General features: G+C 54.2%; 1 protein-coding gene across 1 annotated transcript; it reads left to right on the forward strand.

Annotated features, from left to right (window-relative positions):
- The first annotated feature begins 1012 nt into the window (after positions 1 to 1012).
- On the forward strand, positions 1013 to 11110 carry ASPHD2 (aspartate beta-hydroxylase domain containing 2). The gene is made up of 4 exons (XM_032883272.1): positions 1013 to 1191; positions 2535 to 3639; positions 8589 to 8702; positions 9233 to 11110. The coding sequence occupies exons 2-4, from the start codon at positions 2832 to 2834 to the stop codon at positions 9340 to 9342; spliced, it is 1032 nt and encodes a 343-aa protein (XP_032739163.1). The 5' UTR covers positions 1013 to 1191; positions 2535 to 2831; the 3' UTR covers positions 9343 to 11110.
- The last annotated feature ends 6968 nt before the right edge of the window (positions 11111 to 18078 follow it).

Consider the following 18078-nt stretch of genomic DNA (forward strand, 5'->3'; position numbering starts at 1 on the left):
CTGGGCTCAGGGCATCAGGATCTTTTGCTGCCTTTTGTTTATAGTTCAGCGTAGGGAGCGTTCATGGCTGGCGTTGTCTAGAACGAGGTTTCCACCAGGAGGCTGGTGAGCCCCAGGGGTGTCCAGTGAAGAGATCTGTTCTTCATCTGCCCTGTGTTCCAGGTTTTCATTGTGCTGGAGTTAAGCAATTAGCAGGGCTGATGGGGACTGACACTTAACAGGTGTTTGCTAAATTATCACCATCTCACTTCTCAACGAAGAGAAACCTCTTCTCCTGAGAGACTGAGTTTAAAAGTTCCAATTAGAAGTTGAGCTCAGGGAGGGGGGGAAATCCTTTTAGTAAAAGTGCTTGTTTTTCACGCAGATGACAGTTTCACACTGAATTTCAGGAATCCTGGGGTTCTGGTTGGGAGACAGGCTTGCAAACAAAACACGGGAGAATCATCCCAGATTTTCTTTTCCTTCCCCTTTCAAGGGAACATGTGCCAGTTACGGTATGGCTAGGAGAGAACCAGGGGCACCAAATGGTCTGTTTCCATCCAGTGGGGCCCAGATTTGTGAAGAAATTGAGAACGTGTGAGAAAAAAAAAATTGAGCTGCTAGCCTCCCCACTCTTGTATTTTTCCTAGAAACATAAAAACGGCCATGAATATTTAGCATGTGCGTTTTTGACTTGCTAAACATGATAGTCAAATGATTCTTAATTCAACCTAAGCTGGGAAGATGCAAGCAGGCAGTGAATGAGCACCTAAGGTTTCTCTTTCATTTTTAGCCTTGCCAGTCTGGGGACAAATAAAAGTCAGCTTAGATACGTGGCGACAAGAGTGTCCAGAATTTGCTTTTAGGGTCCCTCATCCCGAGATACCTGCCCCCAATGCCCTGGCTTGGCTTTGCTGGTTGACCAACATGGGCTGCCGCATGTCTAAGCACATGTTAAATGTTCGTTGTGACATGCTAAGTGTTTTATATCTGTCGTCACTTTCCTCCATCCCAGGAGATGAGCATGGCCGGGTCTTAGAGATGAAGGAACCGAGAGGGAAGTGTCCCGCCCACAGTCCAGCCTACCTCCAGTCTGGGTTCTTGGCCTCTCTGCCATCTCGCAAGAATTTTCCAGCCAAATGTAGTCCCCAGAGAAAGGAGAGGGGACAGCTTCCCCAGTTTTTCAGTTGCCTTCAGTTCCCAAGAGAGAAGGTAGTACACAAAACGACTTTTGTGAATTACTCGGCCACTTGCACTGAAGGAATGAATGTATTAGGCGTGTGGGAGATTGTAGATCTGGCTGTTCTGGGAAAAGCAGGCTGGACACCGCGTCTCTCAGCTGGGAAACACGGCCAGGCTTTTGTAGACACAGGCACCGTGACTGCCGGGCTCTGATCTTACTTTTAGGTTATTAGGGTAAACGGCGTGCCAGACGTTGGCCCCAACCACTGGCGGGCTACTTGGCAGAGTGCTCCTGTCTGTTTCGGAGACAAAGAGACCTGAGAGGGCTTCTGTTTCCGTTCTTCCCCATCACTTCCTCTCCTAACCTGCGGGTGAGACCAGTGAGTAGTCTCTGGACTGACTAGACAGAAAGGCCCAGTGTCAGTTGTGGGGGCGACCCATGACCCAAGAGCCCACCTCCCCTTCCAGCTTGAGTGCAACCCAGCCTTTGTCAGCAGGGCAAGAGAGATTAAGCAAGAATGATGAAGCACCATAAGAGAGAAGGTAAAATGGGGACCATGCAGTTTTGTGGTTCCTTTGCCATTTTTAGGAATCTTTTATTTATTTTAAGTCATCTCTATGTTCAACATGAGGCTCGAGCTCCTGACCCCGAGATCGAGGGTTGCACACCCCACTGACTAAGCCAGCCATGTGCCCCTCCTTTGCCAATTTTTTTTTTTAATAAAAGATTTTATTTATTTGTTTGACAAAGGCAGCAAGAGAGTGAACACAAGCAGAGGGAGTGAGAGAGGGAGAAACAGGCCTCCCACTGAGCAGTGAGCCTGATGTGGGCTGGATCCCAGGACCCAGGGATCATGACCTGAGCTGAAGGCAGCTGCTTAATGACTGAGCCACCCAGACACCCCCTTCCTTTGCCATTTTTAAGATGCTTCTGAATCCAGATCTCTCTGTAAAGGTACAGAGACTTAAGGAGAACAAGTATTTATGAAATGCCTACCATGACTAGATATCATCATGTAGCCCGCTGGGGTTTGTGTCCCTGCCCTGGCCACATGAACTTGGGTGAGGTATATAACCTCTCAGGACCTCGGTTTTCCCACCTGTAAAATGGGGCTGATCACACCCCCTATGAATGACACAGAATAGATGGGCCTTGTGTAATTGTTAGTACTGGTTGCAAATTATGCACCACTGGCCTCTTGGGAAATGGCGGGCGGGGGAGTGTGGCAAAATGGGGAGAGAACACACAAGATTGAGAAGTGTGTCCCCTACCCACAAAGACCTTCCAGAAGGATCTGGGATTTTACATTTCAGTTGAGGATATATCCAGGTATAAAAATTTATGCTGGTTTACTTTTCTTTTCTCATGTCAGGTTCGAAAATCATTTCACAGTGACCGACCCCACTTGCTGGCGTGACCGAAAGCAGCTCCTTCCACCCAGCTTGCAGTGACTTTTTTGTGGGGAGCGGAGTGGTGAGCCCAGACGTGGGTCAATGCCACGCTTGGTGGGATCCGAGGAACCGTGGTGGCAGCCGTGCCTCCTCTGGCCCCAGCCACCTCTTCCCCCTAATGTTAAGCTGCAGGGTGCAGGTGCCCTTGGGACCCCTGAGGACTGACTGTCTGACCTTGCTTCACCCCGCCCCCTGCCCCCAACGTCAGGCCCCCCAAGATGTCGCTCGAGTGGCTGGTGGCCTGGAACTGGTCGCTGGACGGCCTGCGGGACTGCATCGCCACGGGCATCCAGTCGGTACGGGACTGCGACACCACGGCTGTGGTCAGCGTGGCCTGCCTGCTGGTCCTGTTCGTGTGGTACTGTTACCACGTGGGTCGCGAGCCGCCACGGCCCTACGCAACCGTCAACTCCCTGATGCAGGGCACAGATGCCTCTGGGCTGCAGAACGGCTACGCATACTGCCAGTCCCCTGAGTGCGTGCGCTGCGCCCACAACGAGGGCCTCAACCAGAAGCTCTACTACAACCTGCAGGAGTACGCCAAGCGCTACTCCTGGTCCGGCATGGGCCGCATCCACAAGGGCATCCGCGAGCAGGGCCGCTACCTCAGCAGCCGGCCCTCCATCCAGAAGCCCGAGGTCTTCTTCCTGCCTGACCTCCCCACCACACCCTACTTCCCACGGGACGCCCAGAAGCATGACGTGGAGCTGCTGGAGCGCAACTTCCAGACCATCCTGTGCGAGTTTGAGACCCTGTACAAAGCCTTCTCAAACTGCAGCCTCCCGCAAGGATGGAAAATGAACAGCACTCCCAGCGGGGAGTGGGTGACCTTTTACTTGGTCAATCAGGGGGTTTGCGTTCCCAGGAACTGCAGGAAGTGCCCACGGACGTACCGCTTGCTTGGAAGCCTTCGGACCTGTATTGGGAACAATGTTTTTGGGAACGCGTGCATCTCCGTGCTGAGCCCAGGGACTGTGATCACGGAGCACTATGGCCCCACCAACATCCGCATCCGGTGCCACTTAGGTAGGTCGTGGGAGTGGGGACTCAGGGCATAGCCTGCCAGACACGGCCATCCTGGGCCACCAGAATCATGCCTGTCTGAGCCCCACAGGGCACGTCTGTCAAAGGTCGATGCATTATGTGCAGAGTTTTGACCGCAGAGATTGTCAGAAAAGGAACTTGTGAGCAGTAGGATCCGACAGAAGGTCTGTCCAGGGGAGCTCTCTGCAGTGGTGGGAATGGCTTCTATCTGCACAGCCCCAGTAAGTAGCCACTAGCACCATGTGACTGCTGAGCGCTTGAAACGCAGCTGGTGCCGGCGGGGGACAGAGTTCCTGCCTCCGTCTACACTTAGTGAGGCACCCGCGGCTGGTGGCTACCATATCAGGCAGCACAGCTCGAGAGCCCGGAGGCTGTTTTAACTGTCACAGGTTCATCCTGATGCCCGGGCTGCTGCACAACATGCCCTCGTGCCTCCCGAGTCGAGGGGGCATGCACGCGTGGTGTTAGTGCCGAGTTCATTCAGGTTTGAGGGCAGTCGGTACCGTGCGCGACAGTGGCCCTAAGAATGGGGCTGGAGTCAGCTTGGCCGTGTTTGCGTCCTGGCCCCAGCGGCTGCTGGCTGTGTCATTTGGGGCAAGTCACTTTGCCTCCCTGCATCTCCATGTCCTCACGTAGAGAGGAGAGGTAAAGAGCTCCTTCCCATGGAGTTACTTGGAGGGTCCGCTGAGAACACGTGTCATGAAGCGTTTATGTGCACGGAGCCGGACCTGAGTGCTTACTCACCCGTGAGGGGGGCTTCGCCACGGCTCAGCACACGGGGACGTTCGTTCCCCCGAATGCCTTGTGCCTAGTGAGGTATGATAATGGGTGGGTACCCCCCGTTAGCATCCCAGCTTAGGGGGCACGCCCAGAGCCCGGCTAGGGTCGGCTTCAGGAAATTCTCAGCTCTAGCTGCCTTGGCTTCGGAACAGAGGATGAAAAAGCCGACATGGAGGAGCCCAGTCGGGGCTGGAGCGGGGGCCTCGTGCTGTTCTGTAGACAGACCACAGGGCAGCCTCCTGGGCTCTCCAGCCCCACTTTCCCCAGAGCCGTCTGCTTCCCCTGCCCCATGTGGGGATCCTGAGCAAGATGGGACGTGGACAGAGGGCTTCGCCACTTTGAGAGACAGCTAGATTCGAGCAGTTGACACTGTGAGTGTTTACAGAGCAGAGGCAGGACAGGGCAGAGGTGCCAGAAAAGGGGGCCTGGCTCCGTGGTCAGCTCTGGGACTCTGGGCAACGAACAGAGTCTCTCTGTGCCTCAGTTTCCTCATCTGTAAAATGGGGAGGTAGCGCTTACTTCAGGACCACTGACAGCTTAAATAAAGTGGTATTTTCTGTGGCTGCTTGGCAGGGAGAGAGGTGTAGCTAGTCCCCTGGGATGAAACCAGTGCTGGACAGTCTAAGAAAGGATCCCTAAAACCTGGGCCCTCAGAAAACAGTGGGAAACCATCAGGCTTCGGAAGCAAGCACCCCCGGACTCAGCTTTGTTGGCCCCATCTGCCGAGTGATCTTGGCTGGGACCCCGAAACTCTGAACCTCGCACAAGGTTGACAGTTTGTGCCTGGGGGCTCTCTGGAGGATGAGAAGTAGCATGTGGAGACTACGGGCAGGTAAAGGGCATTCAGGCAAAGGGCACTCTGATTAACCGAGGGGGTGAGGTGGCCATCTGAATGTTCTCAGTAAGATTGCCATGCAGAACCCCAGGGCCCACTCAGATCCCAGCGTGCGGGCTGCCAGGAGCAGAGGAGTCTTCCCCTGAGCCCCCAGATGTGGCTGAGTCCAGGGTGGGGGGCTGAGGTCAGACAGGTTGGGTGGGAGCGAGCCATGCAGGAGCCCCCCTATGCCCAGCTTTGGGATGGAGACTGGGGCCATGGGGAACAGTACTGTGCTTTCTTCAAAGGTTTTCTTTGGCTCTTTTTCAAAAGCTTCCGAGTGACCCGGCAGGAAGGGAGTCTGGACTGAGGTAGAATTCCAGGCAGGTGTGTTCAGTGGCAAGGGCAGCGGGATGGGGGGCAGAAGAGCTAGGCTTTGCCTTCTGTGCACAAATGCCTGTCGTGCACCTGCGTGGTGCGTGTGTGAGTGTAAACCACGCCCCCACAGGCCCTCCGTACGACCTGTCATTCCCTTCTCAACCCTGCTAGTTCTTGCCACCAGAAAAACTGGGCCGTGTCATGTTCTCCTGGAAGGAGTCCCGCTGGACTGTGGCCGCTTCCCCGTGGCCGGGGCAAGCTCCCTGATTAGGTTTGCTCAGCGTTTCCTTCTTTCCACAGTCAGGCACGTGTTCGAATCCACCACGGAATGAAACAAAGGTGGGTTCGACCCCTGCGACCTTGGGTGTTGCCAGAGAGGGAGCGAGCCTGGTACGTCCCTGGTGACCACGCCTTGGCCAGAATACCTGGCTGGAGCACAGGAGACACCCGCCATTCCTGAGCCCTGCTCTGGAACTACCAGCCTTTGTCCCCTTTGGCTGCCTGCCATCTGAGCTGTGACTCGTGGAGCTGACCCCACAGACACCTGAAACCCCGGCCACGGCTGTGCATTCCCCCCAGTCCATTCATTCACCAAAGACCTCTCTGAGCTAGCTCTAGGGGTGGCGTCCCTCGGTCTGGACCCCACGTAGCGCCGTGGGACAGCTCTGGCTGTGGGGCTGGGATGTCCTGACCACACGGCCACAGACCTCCAGCAAGTGACCTCTGACGTTCACGAGGCACGTTGACTGGGGAGGCAGATGTCCTTCCACACGGCCAACCCTCAGGAAAGGGTAGATGAAAATGCATGAGCGTATTCAGCAAATTCTTGCTCAAGAAGCAGTTAGACTCTCATTGCCTTTCACGTGCTGGTGTCGGATTTCTGGGCCGACTGGCTGGGTATTGGCAGACCAGCTTGTGTTTGCCTTGCCCGCCCGAGTGCCAGCCTCCAGCGTCCTGAAGTCGGGGGAGGGAGGGGCTGAGCCCTTTTTGCAGCCTTGACCTGCCTCACTGGGTGGTCGGTAGGGACAAAGAGCAAGCCCTCAGCCAGAGCACGTGGGGCCTAGCTCCATCCCCAAGAGCCCCCTGATCACTCTCTCTGGGACAGTATTGATCATCTCTGCCAACCAAGCTGGTTTGGGGGCAGTAGGCAGGAATGGGGTGGGGGGCACTGGAAGGCCGGGGCATGATGAAGGGGAAGGCAGAAGAGAAGAAAGTAAGCAGGGGGCTGTCAAGCCAGCAGGCCAGACCATTTTTCTGCTGTGCTGTGGTGCATGGTGATGAATCATTTAGTGGCCCAGAGAAAGGAGAGCTGCTTTCTGGAGCCCTGGGGTGGAGGGTCCCTGCAGAGAACCACTGAGTCCTAATGGCCTCGTCCAGTCAGTGAGGGCTCTCTCCTCCGGGCCCGTTGCAGCCCTAAACCCCACCGCCCTCCCCAGTCGTTGTTACCAGTAGCAGGAGATGGGAGATGATGATTCCAGAGTTGGAATGGCCCTTCTCGCCTGATTCAGTGAGATTGACAGTGGAAGCCTTTGCTACAAGAATGGACAAGCACTTTCGTGCCACCACTGCTGACATACTGTCCAGTGTCATTAGAGCCCGTTCTGTGGTTTGGATTTAAACCTCATGTCCCCACCAGGACTGAATAGCAGACTTCTGGCAGGTCACGTCACTTCTCTGAATCTCAGCGGCTCCGACTGGAGAGGGGCTGAAGGGATGTCTGAAAAGTGCTGATTTAGCCCAGACTTGCGCTCAGGCAATCTGTGCATTCCCCGTGGCAAGGACAGTGGCCACGTAGCCCCTAAGGTAAGCACACTGCTGTTCCCCCTTTACAGGCTCAGAGAGGTGAAGTGACTTGCCCAGAGTCCCGCGGCAGTGAAGGGTCAGAGCTGGCCCTCTAACCCCAAGTCTTCTGTCCTTGCCACTCTTCTCTGTGGCCTCTGTGACTTCCTCCTGCACACGTGCTTCCGGTTCAAGGGGCATATTAAAATGCTCTGTTAGCAAGAACTCTCTTTCATGTTCATCCTAAGGAGTCAGCTGGGGCTTGTGGCGGGCAGGGCCGACTGGTCCTGCCTCACGGTTGTGCCCGTAGTCCCCAAAGACGGACAAGACCACCACGATCACATCCCCTCTGGCAGGACCCTGCTTCCTCCCGATGCATCCTTCCCGAGAGCTGTGGGGCCCACCCAGCCCCTCGGGACTGTGTTCCATGGCTGTGGTGGTGCCTTCATTTACAGATGTCCAGGCAGTGACAGGGCCCAGGAGTTTCCTCGGATCCTAGGGTGGGAGGCGGGGACGTGAAAGTGGGCACACAGCAGCATTTCAGCTAGGCCCGCTCCCTGCTGTTATGCACCCCTGCTTGGCACCTCATGTGCTCACCGTTGTAAATGTATGGAGGCTTACAAAGATGTGGGCCTCTTTCCCCGTGGAGCTCAGGCATGGCCTTAGGGGTGACCTTCAGTGTCCCAGAGGGCGGCCAGAGGAGCTTAGACTAAGAACATGCCATCCTCAGGCCCCGACATAGATTTAAAGCTTGGAACCCAAAGAGGAGGGCCTGGTTTCATCTTAACCCAAAGAGCCCTAGAAATTGGGGTCTGATAAACACAGTTTACCAGGCCAGGCAGGTTATAAACCTGATCTTCCTCAATTAATGGGGGTTGGAATAGGAGGTCCCACAGATGGGCTTCAGGGGTCTCAAAAGTGCAGCACAAGACTTGGCAGAGTGACCCATGACCCAGAACGGATGAAGACAAATGGAGGAATGTGGTTTTCCAGGGAGCTCGGTGATGGTCGGGGTCCACAGCCTGTATTTCCCCTGCCAAAGCACCCCCCACCCCAGACAGGGCTCTGAGGGGTGAGGCAGAAGGCCAGGACACTTCAGAAGTTGACAATTTGTACCAAAACAGCCCATTGCCCCCATCCCACCTGCCTTCATTCTCTTTTCTCTGCTTTTCCCTCAAAGGTCTCAAAACCCCAAGTGGCTGCGAACTGGTGGTCGGTGGGGAGCCCCAGTGTTGGGCAGAAGGACGCTGTCTGCTCTTCGATGACTCTTTCCTGCACACTGCATTCCACGAAGGTGAGCGGCTGCCTTTCTCTTTTCTTTCTTTTAAGTTATAGGCTTTATTTCTTAGCACAGTTAGGTTTCCAGAAAAACTGAGCAGAGTATATAAGCCCCCCCCATTTCCCCTTCCATTACCATCTTACTTTAGTATGGTTCATTTGTTGCAAGCAACACATAGAGTGACAGGTTATCATTAATTGAACTCTAGTCTCCTTCGGGTTCACTCTTGTTTCTGTGTGTTCTGTGGGTTTTGACAAATGTGTAGTGACACGGATGCACCCTGGCAGGATCATACGGGAACAGTTCCACTGGCCAAAAAGTCCTCTTACTCACTCCTGCCGTCCTCTGCTCCTCTCCTTTCACACGCTCCACCCAGAACCTTATGAAACCGTGGTAACATTCCTGTTCAGAGAGGAGGCGATCTTCCGATCCAAGCCAAGGGACAGGATGGGCCCTGCCCGGAAGCTCACTGTGGGGGTCCAGCACTGCATGGGTCCTGGCTCTGGAACGGTTTGAACCTCTCCTCTCTCGCACCCCCCTCCCAGGTTCAGCAGAAGATGGCCCACGGGTGGTTTTCATGGTGGATTTGTGGCATCCCAATGTGGCAGCAGCTGAACGTCAGGCCCTGGATTTCATCTTTGCTCCGGGTCGATGAGAACGTTTTCCGTGCTGGAGTCAGCGACAGTGGCCGCGGGTCAGCCCGGGCAGACTGGGGTACGGTCCAGCCCCAACCTGTGCTATGAATCCATGCTCTGAGTCCTGCCTCACCAGAAAGTTCTTATTTGGGGTTTTGAGATCACGTGGGCTCCCTCTTTCCTTTGGTTATTGTAAATGGGAAATTTTCAGCTTGTATCGCCTTAGATTTTTCTTTTTTTCCTTCCAGTCATTTGCTTCTGCGATTCCTTTCTGCCTAATAGCGCGTTACTTTGCTCTGTGACTGGGGGCTCTGTGCCTCCGGTGTGACTGTTGTCTGTGCCGTGTCACGTACCTGGTTTTTTCAGTGCTCTGGAATAGAGTAACCAAGCGGTTATCTGTCTGAATGTAATCACGTTAAAAACTCCTGGTGGTCGTCTGAAAAGAAAAACGAATGAAACAAACAAAAACTGCAAACCAGAGTGTTAGAGACCTTGGCCTCTGTTGCCGTCACGGTCACACAGGGGACACTTCAGCCACCCTGGGGCAGGGGGAGAGTCTGCAGTTCCCACGCCCGGCCGGCTTCACGGGCAGGGGGGCCCAGTCAGGGGCGGCATGCACGGCTGGGCCTGAACAGACTTGTCACCGTCGCTCCCCTCACTCCCAAACCCCTCAGGTCCCCGACAGCGGGGAGCATCTGGCTGGTGGGACTGGAGGCTCCTGTGTAAACACGGCTTTCCTTCCAAGCTGAGGCTGGTGTCCTCAAGAGCCAAGTCGGGGCTCCCACGGATCAGCTGCCGAACGTGTGATCCGCTTACCTCACTGCCCACAGGAGCCCTCCTGCCAAATGGGGCCAGGAACACTCCCCGCGTAGCCGCTTCGAGTCCGCGGCGATGAACGTTCAGACTAGCCGTTTGGCTGATAGGAGCTACGGCAGCACGAGACTGCGTGCTCCTCCGGTGACATTCCAGCAGCACCTTCCTCTGGCAAAACTGGAATTGTCGATCTGACCAAAAAAATGTCTGTTTTGCTTTGGAGTTTTGTTGCCTATGATTTTCCATTTATTTGTCTATACATAAATGTACCAAGTGCTGGGCTCTGAGACAGTGGAGGGGTCGGCCCCATGTCTTCGTCTCTGCGCAGGGGTGCATGCCAGGTGACAATGACCTAAGCCAGGGGCTGTGAGCGGGGACTTTGCGGAGACCTACGAACCCAAAAGACCCACAGCGGTGGAGCTGGCTTTTCGGTTTCCTGTGAAGGATATGGCCAGCTGGAGGCACAAATTGTAGAAACATTCTCCTGTGACCCGAGGTGTGCAAGAGTAGCCTCCAGCTGTCCTAGAGATGCCTTTTTCGAATCATGTATCACGGGCAGTGTCTGATGTATACAGTGGGCGGTGTACAGCTGGTCACCCGTACAGGTCCAGGGTTCTCTTGGAACAGAACCAGCAGCTTCCGGGAGGAATGGCTGTCAGAAGTGACCCTGGGCTGAGATGCCCTAGGCAGTGACTGGCAAGTGAGCAAAGAAAACCTGTTTCCATTGGAGTCAGATCTCTACACCGATCTTTTTCAGTGTGCGGAATGCCGGACAGGGCAGCAGTTTCCAACATACGTGAAATCTTTTTACTCATTAAGTATCTTGTCAAAGAATCACCAAGGTGCATGATTTCTATACATACTGACTGCTCTCCGTTTACAAAGCCCACAGCCCACACGGGTACCCGGCCACCGGAGCTCATGTGCCGTGCTTGGGGAACAGGAGATAAATAAAGGACCTTGCTGAAAACCAGAGTGAACTGTGAAAGTGGTCTGTTGGGGAAAAGAGGGCACTTGGCAGGAGCCACTGGGAGTTTGGATCACGTTGCAGAGACGGGTGGGGCCCTGCAGGCACCGCTGTCTATGGTGAGTGAGACAAAAACGGAGCTCTCCAATGATGGGTGTGGGCTAACAGGAGCAGATCCATGGAACGTTAAGGAGCTCTAAGTGGCACGCGAGGCAGAGAACAAGGACCGTGGGTTCAGGAAAGGTAGGGGTTGGGAGGTCCTCAGGACTCCGTGCCAGGAGCTGGCTTCCGCCCAACCTTGGGCAAGTCACGGAGCCTCTGGGAGCGTCACTGTGCTCCTCTGCAGATATGGCCTCATCCCTACAGCAGCAGTGAGGTCCCCTTTCTGCCATAGTGGTTCTGAGCAGGTGCAGGGGGACAGGTGAGAGGCAGGACAGGTAAGAAAGAGGCAGATCAACACGTCTGATCAGTGGTGGAGGTGGCCTGGGGAGCCAATGGCCCCTTCCCACCACCTCAGTACAGGGGAAGAAGCAAGTCCCTTAGTTGAAATTTTTCCTTTTTAAAAAGAGGTAGGTGATGCGGGTGGCCTGGGGCCCCGGGAGCAGCCAGGCTGCCTGGTGTTCTCCCAGCAAGCTTGCTTCCAGCTGCAGTCCTGGCTGGGCTCTCTCAACAAGCAGCACCACTTGCCCGGGGCTGAGATGTTTCTCGCTCTCCTGAAGTGTGCATTGCCAACTAGGCAATTGCTAAAATAATTTACGCGCTACAGCTAAGGGTGCTCAAGGTGAGAAAGGGGAGCCAGCGTTCCCTCCCAGCTTCAAATGAGAAGCCCTGCTTCCATCCTGACACAGCCCAAACCACCTTCAAGCCCAGACCACACAAGGTCACGTCCCAGGGCTCCCAGGCACCTACTCCTTATCCCTACCCCCTACCGCTGCACTCACCCAGATTGTCTGGGTTCTGGGTTACACTTGTAATGTTGAACGGCCTATGGTGTATAGCCACGTATAGCCAGGGAGGGGAAAGGTGATCTAATCCACCGGTTCTTGACTTTGCACAGTACAATCACCTGGGGTGTTCTGAGAAATAGTGATGCCCACATCCCCCCCCACCCCCACCCCAAAGCATCTCATTTCTTTGTTCAAGCGGTGGGGCCCGGATCTCTGTATTTGTTTTAACTCATTTCCTGCCCTGATTCTAATGGGAACAAAAGTCGATGCCCATTAAGAATGACAAGGCCTTTGAAACCAGCCAGCTCCAGGTTAAAGTCTGGACGATGTTCCTGTGTGACACCCAGGCCACTTCTAACCTGGTTCTCTAGTGAACAACCGCTATTTGTAACATTCTCCTCCAACAGTACCCTGCTGAGCCCCTTGCAAGAGGTAGCATCCCCATTCTTAGTTCTTGGGTTTCTAGGGTCTGGTCTGCCCCAACTGCAGGGCTGGGTTCACCATCCAGACCCGACCAGTCAGAGCCTTCCAAACTCTTCAGCACTCAGGAATTAGGTCAGGGCTGCTGACAGGATCCTGTCCTTTGGCTAAGATCATTGAGAAAGAAAAGTTACTTTTCATGCAGTAGAGGTGGGGATCTAGTGTAAAGAAAATCTGACAGTGAAATCCACAGAGGAAAGCAGGTGCCATCGTGTGGAGGTCACCAGAGTCCCTAATCTAGCTTTGCCTGGAACCAGCGCTACCACCAGACTTGCCACTTCCACAAGCCAATAAACTCCCTTTTTATTCTGAAGCCAAATTTGATCTGCAGTTGCTGTCCCTCCCACCAAAAAGTCCTGACCCACTCGGTGAGGTTCATCTATAAAATGGGCCAATTGCCTACCTTCACAGGCTTAAAGTGGCCTTTGAGTAAGATAACAGTATGTCACAATCTGGGTGGATAGGAAGTGCTCCATACATATTTTTTTAAATGTTAAGTAATCAAAGCAAAGGCTCAGTACAAAATGCTATTTGTGAGGACCATCGGGCCCTGCTGCCAGCAACTTCCCCCTAAGATACACCTCCCTGCTAAATCTTGCTAACCAGATGTAAACACACGGGACAGGACAAAATAAGGCCATATATTTTCAGGCTGCTGACAGATGGCAGTGGAAATACTCAAGCAGATTGTAACATTAGGTGGCAGGCGGCAACACACACAGAGATGGATTTACTTTCTGCCTCCTTCCCAGGCACACACGTCAGTCCTAACTTCTGATCACCTACCCCTCCCCACGTTTCCCCATGTCTGATGCATTAGACACCCCAAACCCAAGGTGAGAGTGCTTTCTCCCCTGGGTACAGAGAACTCTGTGCACTCTAGAAAATTCTTCTGCCTCTATTAGTATCCCACGAGTCCTTGGGGCCCACACTGGGGGAAGAGAGACAGTTGTGTGCATGTAACACAGAGAAAGTTAGCTCATGGCAACAGTCCCTGTGGCCAAGGTCACGTGGCCAGCTGGAGGCCAGCTGGAGGCCAGGCTGGAATTAGAGGCCAGGCCCCAGGCCCGCTGTCTGGCAGCCTCTTGACCTCCAGTTACACGTTCAGGCCTCCATGGCTGGCACAGGGACCTCTTGGAGAGGCCATTTGTCCTCTTGGGACATTCATCGAACCCCACGTTCTGGGAGCCCCCACAATACGCCATGCCTTTACATAATTACCTTTTCCTCTCCATGTCAGAGAAGACACTCAAGTTCCAAGAAGTCAAGTCCCTGAGCCCCAGCAAGTCAGAGAGATGTGATCTGAGCCCAGGGCCCACAGAAGCCCCTGCGGGCTGGTTGGAGGGAAGACATACACAGTGCCTTTTCGCCTGCTCATGGGAGGTGGGGCTGCTTGTCTCCCCCTCCCCCTGCCTAGGGGGCCTCATGGGGTTTCAACGTCCAGGCCTCCAGCCCTGCCTGGGGCACTCTGCTTGGAACATGTGCATGCACGCTTGCGCACGTGTGCGCGCGCACACACATACACACGCGGGCACTCAGGGAGTGGCCTCTGGGCTCTAACAGGATTCATGAGCACTGTGGATTTTATTCCCAGGAGAAGGATAGCCAATTTACCTGTTAAAGGTAAACAGAGAGGAAACGTCCTTTTTCAGTCTCACAAAGCCCTAAGAACCTTTACCTTAAGCTTCCCAGATTCAACAAACACCTTGAGAAAAGATCGAGTATCTTTTTTCTCCTCCGCCCAGCTGACAAGTGTTGATTGTACACCCTGTCCTCCCCAGTCTCCTCACGATGGCCCAGGGGTTGGGGGGGACAGGGACTCCTCCTCCCATCACCCTGCTTCTCATCTGTTCAAGAGCCAGTGACCTTTCTCATGAGAGTCCAATCCAGTCACTCCCTGCTTCAAAGCTCTCCTCTGCCCAGGATAAATTCCCAGCACCCCTGTAAGCATGCAGGGCTTCTCGGTGGGGGTGGTGGAGGTGGTGGGGCCCCATCTGTGCTCTGTGGCACCGCACTGTCCAGAGACCAGCGGCTTGGAATTGCCAGGACACACAAATCACTTGCAAGGCAGACGCGTTGGTCTCCTGTGGGTGCTGTCCCGAGGTTCCAGGACAGAATCCGTCCCTCACCTCCTTAGGCATCTGGTGGCCCTGGCTTGTGGCTATGTCACTCGTCTCTGCCTCCACGTCACCTCCTCTCAACAGGAGTTGTTTTCCTCTGCCTCTCTGTTAAGCAGGCTTGTGATGGCACTGGGGTAATCCAGAATATTCTCTGCATCTCCAGATTTTTTTTTTTTTAAGATTTTATTCATTTATCAGAGAGAGAGCACAGAGGGTAGAGGTCAGAGGCAGAAGCAGACTCCCCGCTGAGCAGGGAGCCTGATGTGCGTCTTGATCCCAGGACTCCAGGATCATGATGTGAACCAAAGGCAGCCACTCAACCAACTGAGCTACCCAGGCACGCCATGTACTTCCAGATTCTTAATCACACCAGCAGGATCTTTAGCTTCTGAGGTAACGCAGCAGCCAGGAATGAGGAGGTGGTACTTCTGGGGGCCCCCCACTCACTGCAGGGTGGGGTGTTAGGAAAGTGGTATTGGTGGGGGTGTGAAGGGCATGTCAGCCACTTCGGAGAGGACCACCGTGGGGTTAACATTTGAGAGAGTGTGGAGCGGCCGCCAGGCTCCACGTGCTACTGCTGTCAATGTGACAAGACCCAGAGAGCCTGGATGCTCCCCACCAGCCTCCCTAGGCAGCTTGATTAGGCTCAAAGCACCACCCCAGCGCCCTGCCCATGGACCAGAGGCCCTTTCCCAGAAGCAGTCTGAATGCCACTATTAATCACACCAGGGGAACTTGATCCTGGAGGCTCACAAGTAGTCGATGCTGGGCAGCCAGCATGGACTGACCCAAAACAGAACCCTTCCCTTCCTCCCCATCCCGTGTTCCCTGCTGGCATGAGGCTGTTGTCCAGGGGGATGCGGGCACTCTGGTATCACCTGTAAACCAAGGCAGGGAAGGGTCTGTCCTGCAAATGCCACCTCCCTGGGGGCACACCAGCCCCGGGGGTATGGGGCCCACTCTAGCAGGAGGATCCCTGCTCTGAGGAGCCCAGAGTCCAGATGCTAATTTTCAGAGTATGGGCCTGGGACTGTCAGGAAATGATGTCCTCGGTCACCAGAACCTCTGTAGTACTGAACACGAAGACGGGGGTTGAGCAGTGTGCTTCCAGCGGCCTCTGGGCCCCGGTCAGGGTCAAGGCTGCCACTGAGGTCATGGAGCTGAGCCCCACGGCAGAAAGTAAACGGGACCAGAGAAGCAGAGGGAAGGGGTGTGCCTGTGCATGTTTATGGACTCCAGCTTTTCTGAATTAATCCGGGTCGATGAGACTCGGGTCGGGGGGCGCTTTTCCATACACAAGGAATAGGCCTTGTAAAGTCCCATCTTGGTGGAGAGCAGAAGGTTCACAGCACAAATGACTGTATGCAGCTGTCTTCTCTGCTCTGGTGCTGGGGGACACTGGCTGAGGGCAAGTTGGAGCCAGAGGGCAATGTGCTGAAGCCGCCATAGCTGAGAGCCCAGTGCTGGGCTGGTGACGGGGAGATGTTCAAGGCTTCAGGAACAGTGGAAATGCACACCAGGGGAGGCCACTCTCCAGGTGACCCCCAGCTCTTGGACATGTATCCTAGGACTGAGGAAATCAGCATCCAGAGGGACTGTCTCAGCTTCCCCCACACTGCTGCTCGTCCCCCAGCTCCACCTGCGTTTCCTCAAACTCCAGCGGAAAGCTTTGTGGGTTTTCATGCACCTCACTGTGGGCCTCCCCAAGAAGCAAGCTGGGCTGGGGCCGGGAAGGCTGGGGGCTTGGGGCCATTTGGTTGTTTACTTTCAGAGAAGGGTGACCTGCATGGAGGCACCTGCGAGGCTGGAGTAAGAAGAGAGGCCAGGGCAGTGCCCAGAGGAAAGGGGGGAACCCAGCTGGGCATTAATGTCAGGCTCAGGAAGCTGGAGGAAGAAAGCTGAGGGAGCGCTCACAGTATCTTGCTGTTGTCCAGCCCTGCTCTCTCCAGTGGGAAAGGAGTAGCTGGGATCCGAGCCTGCAGCTTCGTCTAGCATTTGGCTCAATGGCCCCCTGTGCCAAAGTTTCAAGGAACCTAGTTTGGTGGATGGGATATTCGCACGCAAGTGTCTTAATGAGCTCTTACTGTGTAACAAACGACCCCCAAACGGTGGCTCAGAACCACACGCATTGATTATGTCACATAATGGGAAGTCGGAAGCAACTTGGTTTGACAGTCCTGGTTCAGGTTGTTATAAGGCTGCACTCATCTGAAGGCTTGACCAGGGCTGGAGGAAGAAGGCTCCCTCGCATGGCTGTGGGCGGGAGACCCTCACCACGAGGGCCTCTCCACGGGCTACCTGAATGTCAGCTTCCCCCAAAGGAGACGAACCAAGAGATGGAAGCTGCCACGTGTTGTGTAACTTGCTCCCAGTAGTCATACTGTCGTTTTTACCACGTTCTGTTTGTTAGAAGCAAATCACTAAGTATAGGCCCTGCTCAAGGGAGAAGGTAGGTCCCTAATTTGTTGTAGAGAATTTGTGCTCATTATTTTGAACTAACCATTGCGTGTGGGTCTTCACATTCTGCTGTGTTGATCTCTGGCTCTACAGTGAATTTTTAAGACTTAATTTAGGGTCAGATCTAAAGAGGAAGTGTGTGTCTGCCTAGAACATGGATTCTCAGAAACAAAAGCATTTTGTGTTAAGAGTGTTTTTAGGCTCAATGGCAGCTCTGAGAAAGTAGATGGGGAAAGAGGTTTCCAAAAGCACACCCAGTAAGATTAAGGTCTGCAGATGGCATGACATCTAGGAAAGGCCCCAGTGACAGCCCAGTGATTTTTTCCTGAAATGGATCGGGTTGGGAAAAGTCCTTGAAGTCAGGCCATTAGCTAAGCTGGGAGCAGGCAGATGAAAATGGGTTCTGGGCTCCAAATTCTGTCCCCATTTCAACACAGGACAGGTTGTAATGTCCCTGAGCTCAAATCTGGGGACTTCAGAATTCTGGAGCCCCAGTGAGCAAAAGGAAGAGTTTGGCTGCTTAAAAATAACCCCACTACAGAAAAGGGCCATGTTTTGTGTCAGTCAGTCATGGGAAAGTTCCCTGAAGGGGTAACACAGAGGCCTGTGCCGAATTTTTTCTTGGGAGAATTTAGCAGAGCAGTAGGACAGTAAACATTTACCCTAGCTTAGGGTGTGCTCTCCTCCATCTGGGAAGATGACCCTTAACTTAGGCCAGCCAATGCGGGAGGGACCCCAGGGAGGAAAATTAACTAGGTCTGGTGTGCTGGGCCAGCCACACTGAAGCTGGGTCAGTGGCCGCACTGTCTTCCTCGCGGACACACCCGTGTACCAGTCTGAAGTGTATCCCCCATCACCTGCCCACATTGGCACAGCACCAAGAAAGGTGTCTGTACCAAATACACACACACACACACACACTCATAAAATATGTTAACCCTTAACTTTGTCACTGGAGATGTTAGCATTACT

The sequence above is a fragment of the Lontra canadensis genome, unplaced genomic scaffold (assembly GCF_010015895.1).
Source record: "Lontra canadensis isolate GAN:19392208 unplaced genomic scaffold, GSC_riverotter_1.0 scaffold87, whole genome shotgun sequence".
NCBI classification, from domain to species: Eukaryota; Metazoa; Chordata; class Mammalia; order Carnivora; family Mustelidae; genus Lontra; species Lontra canadensis.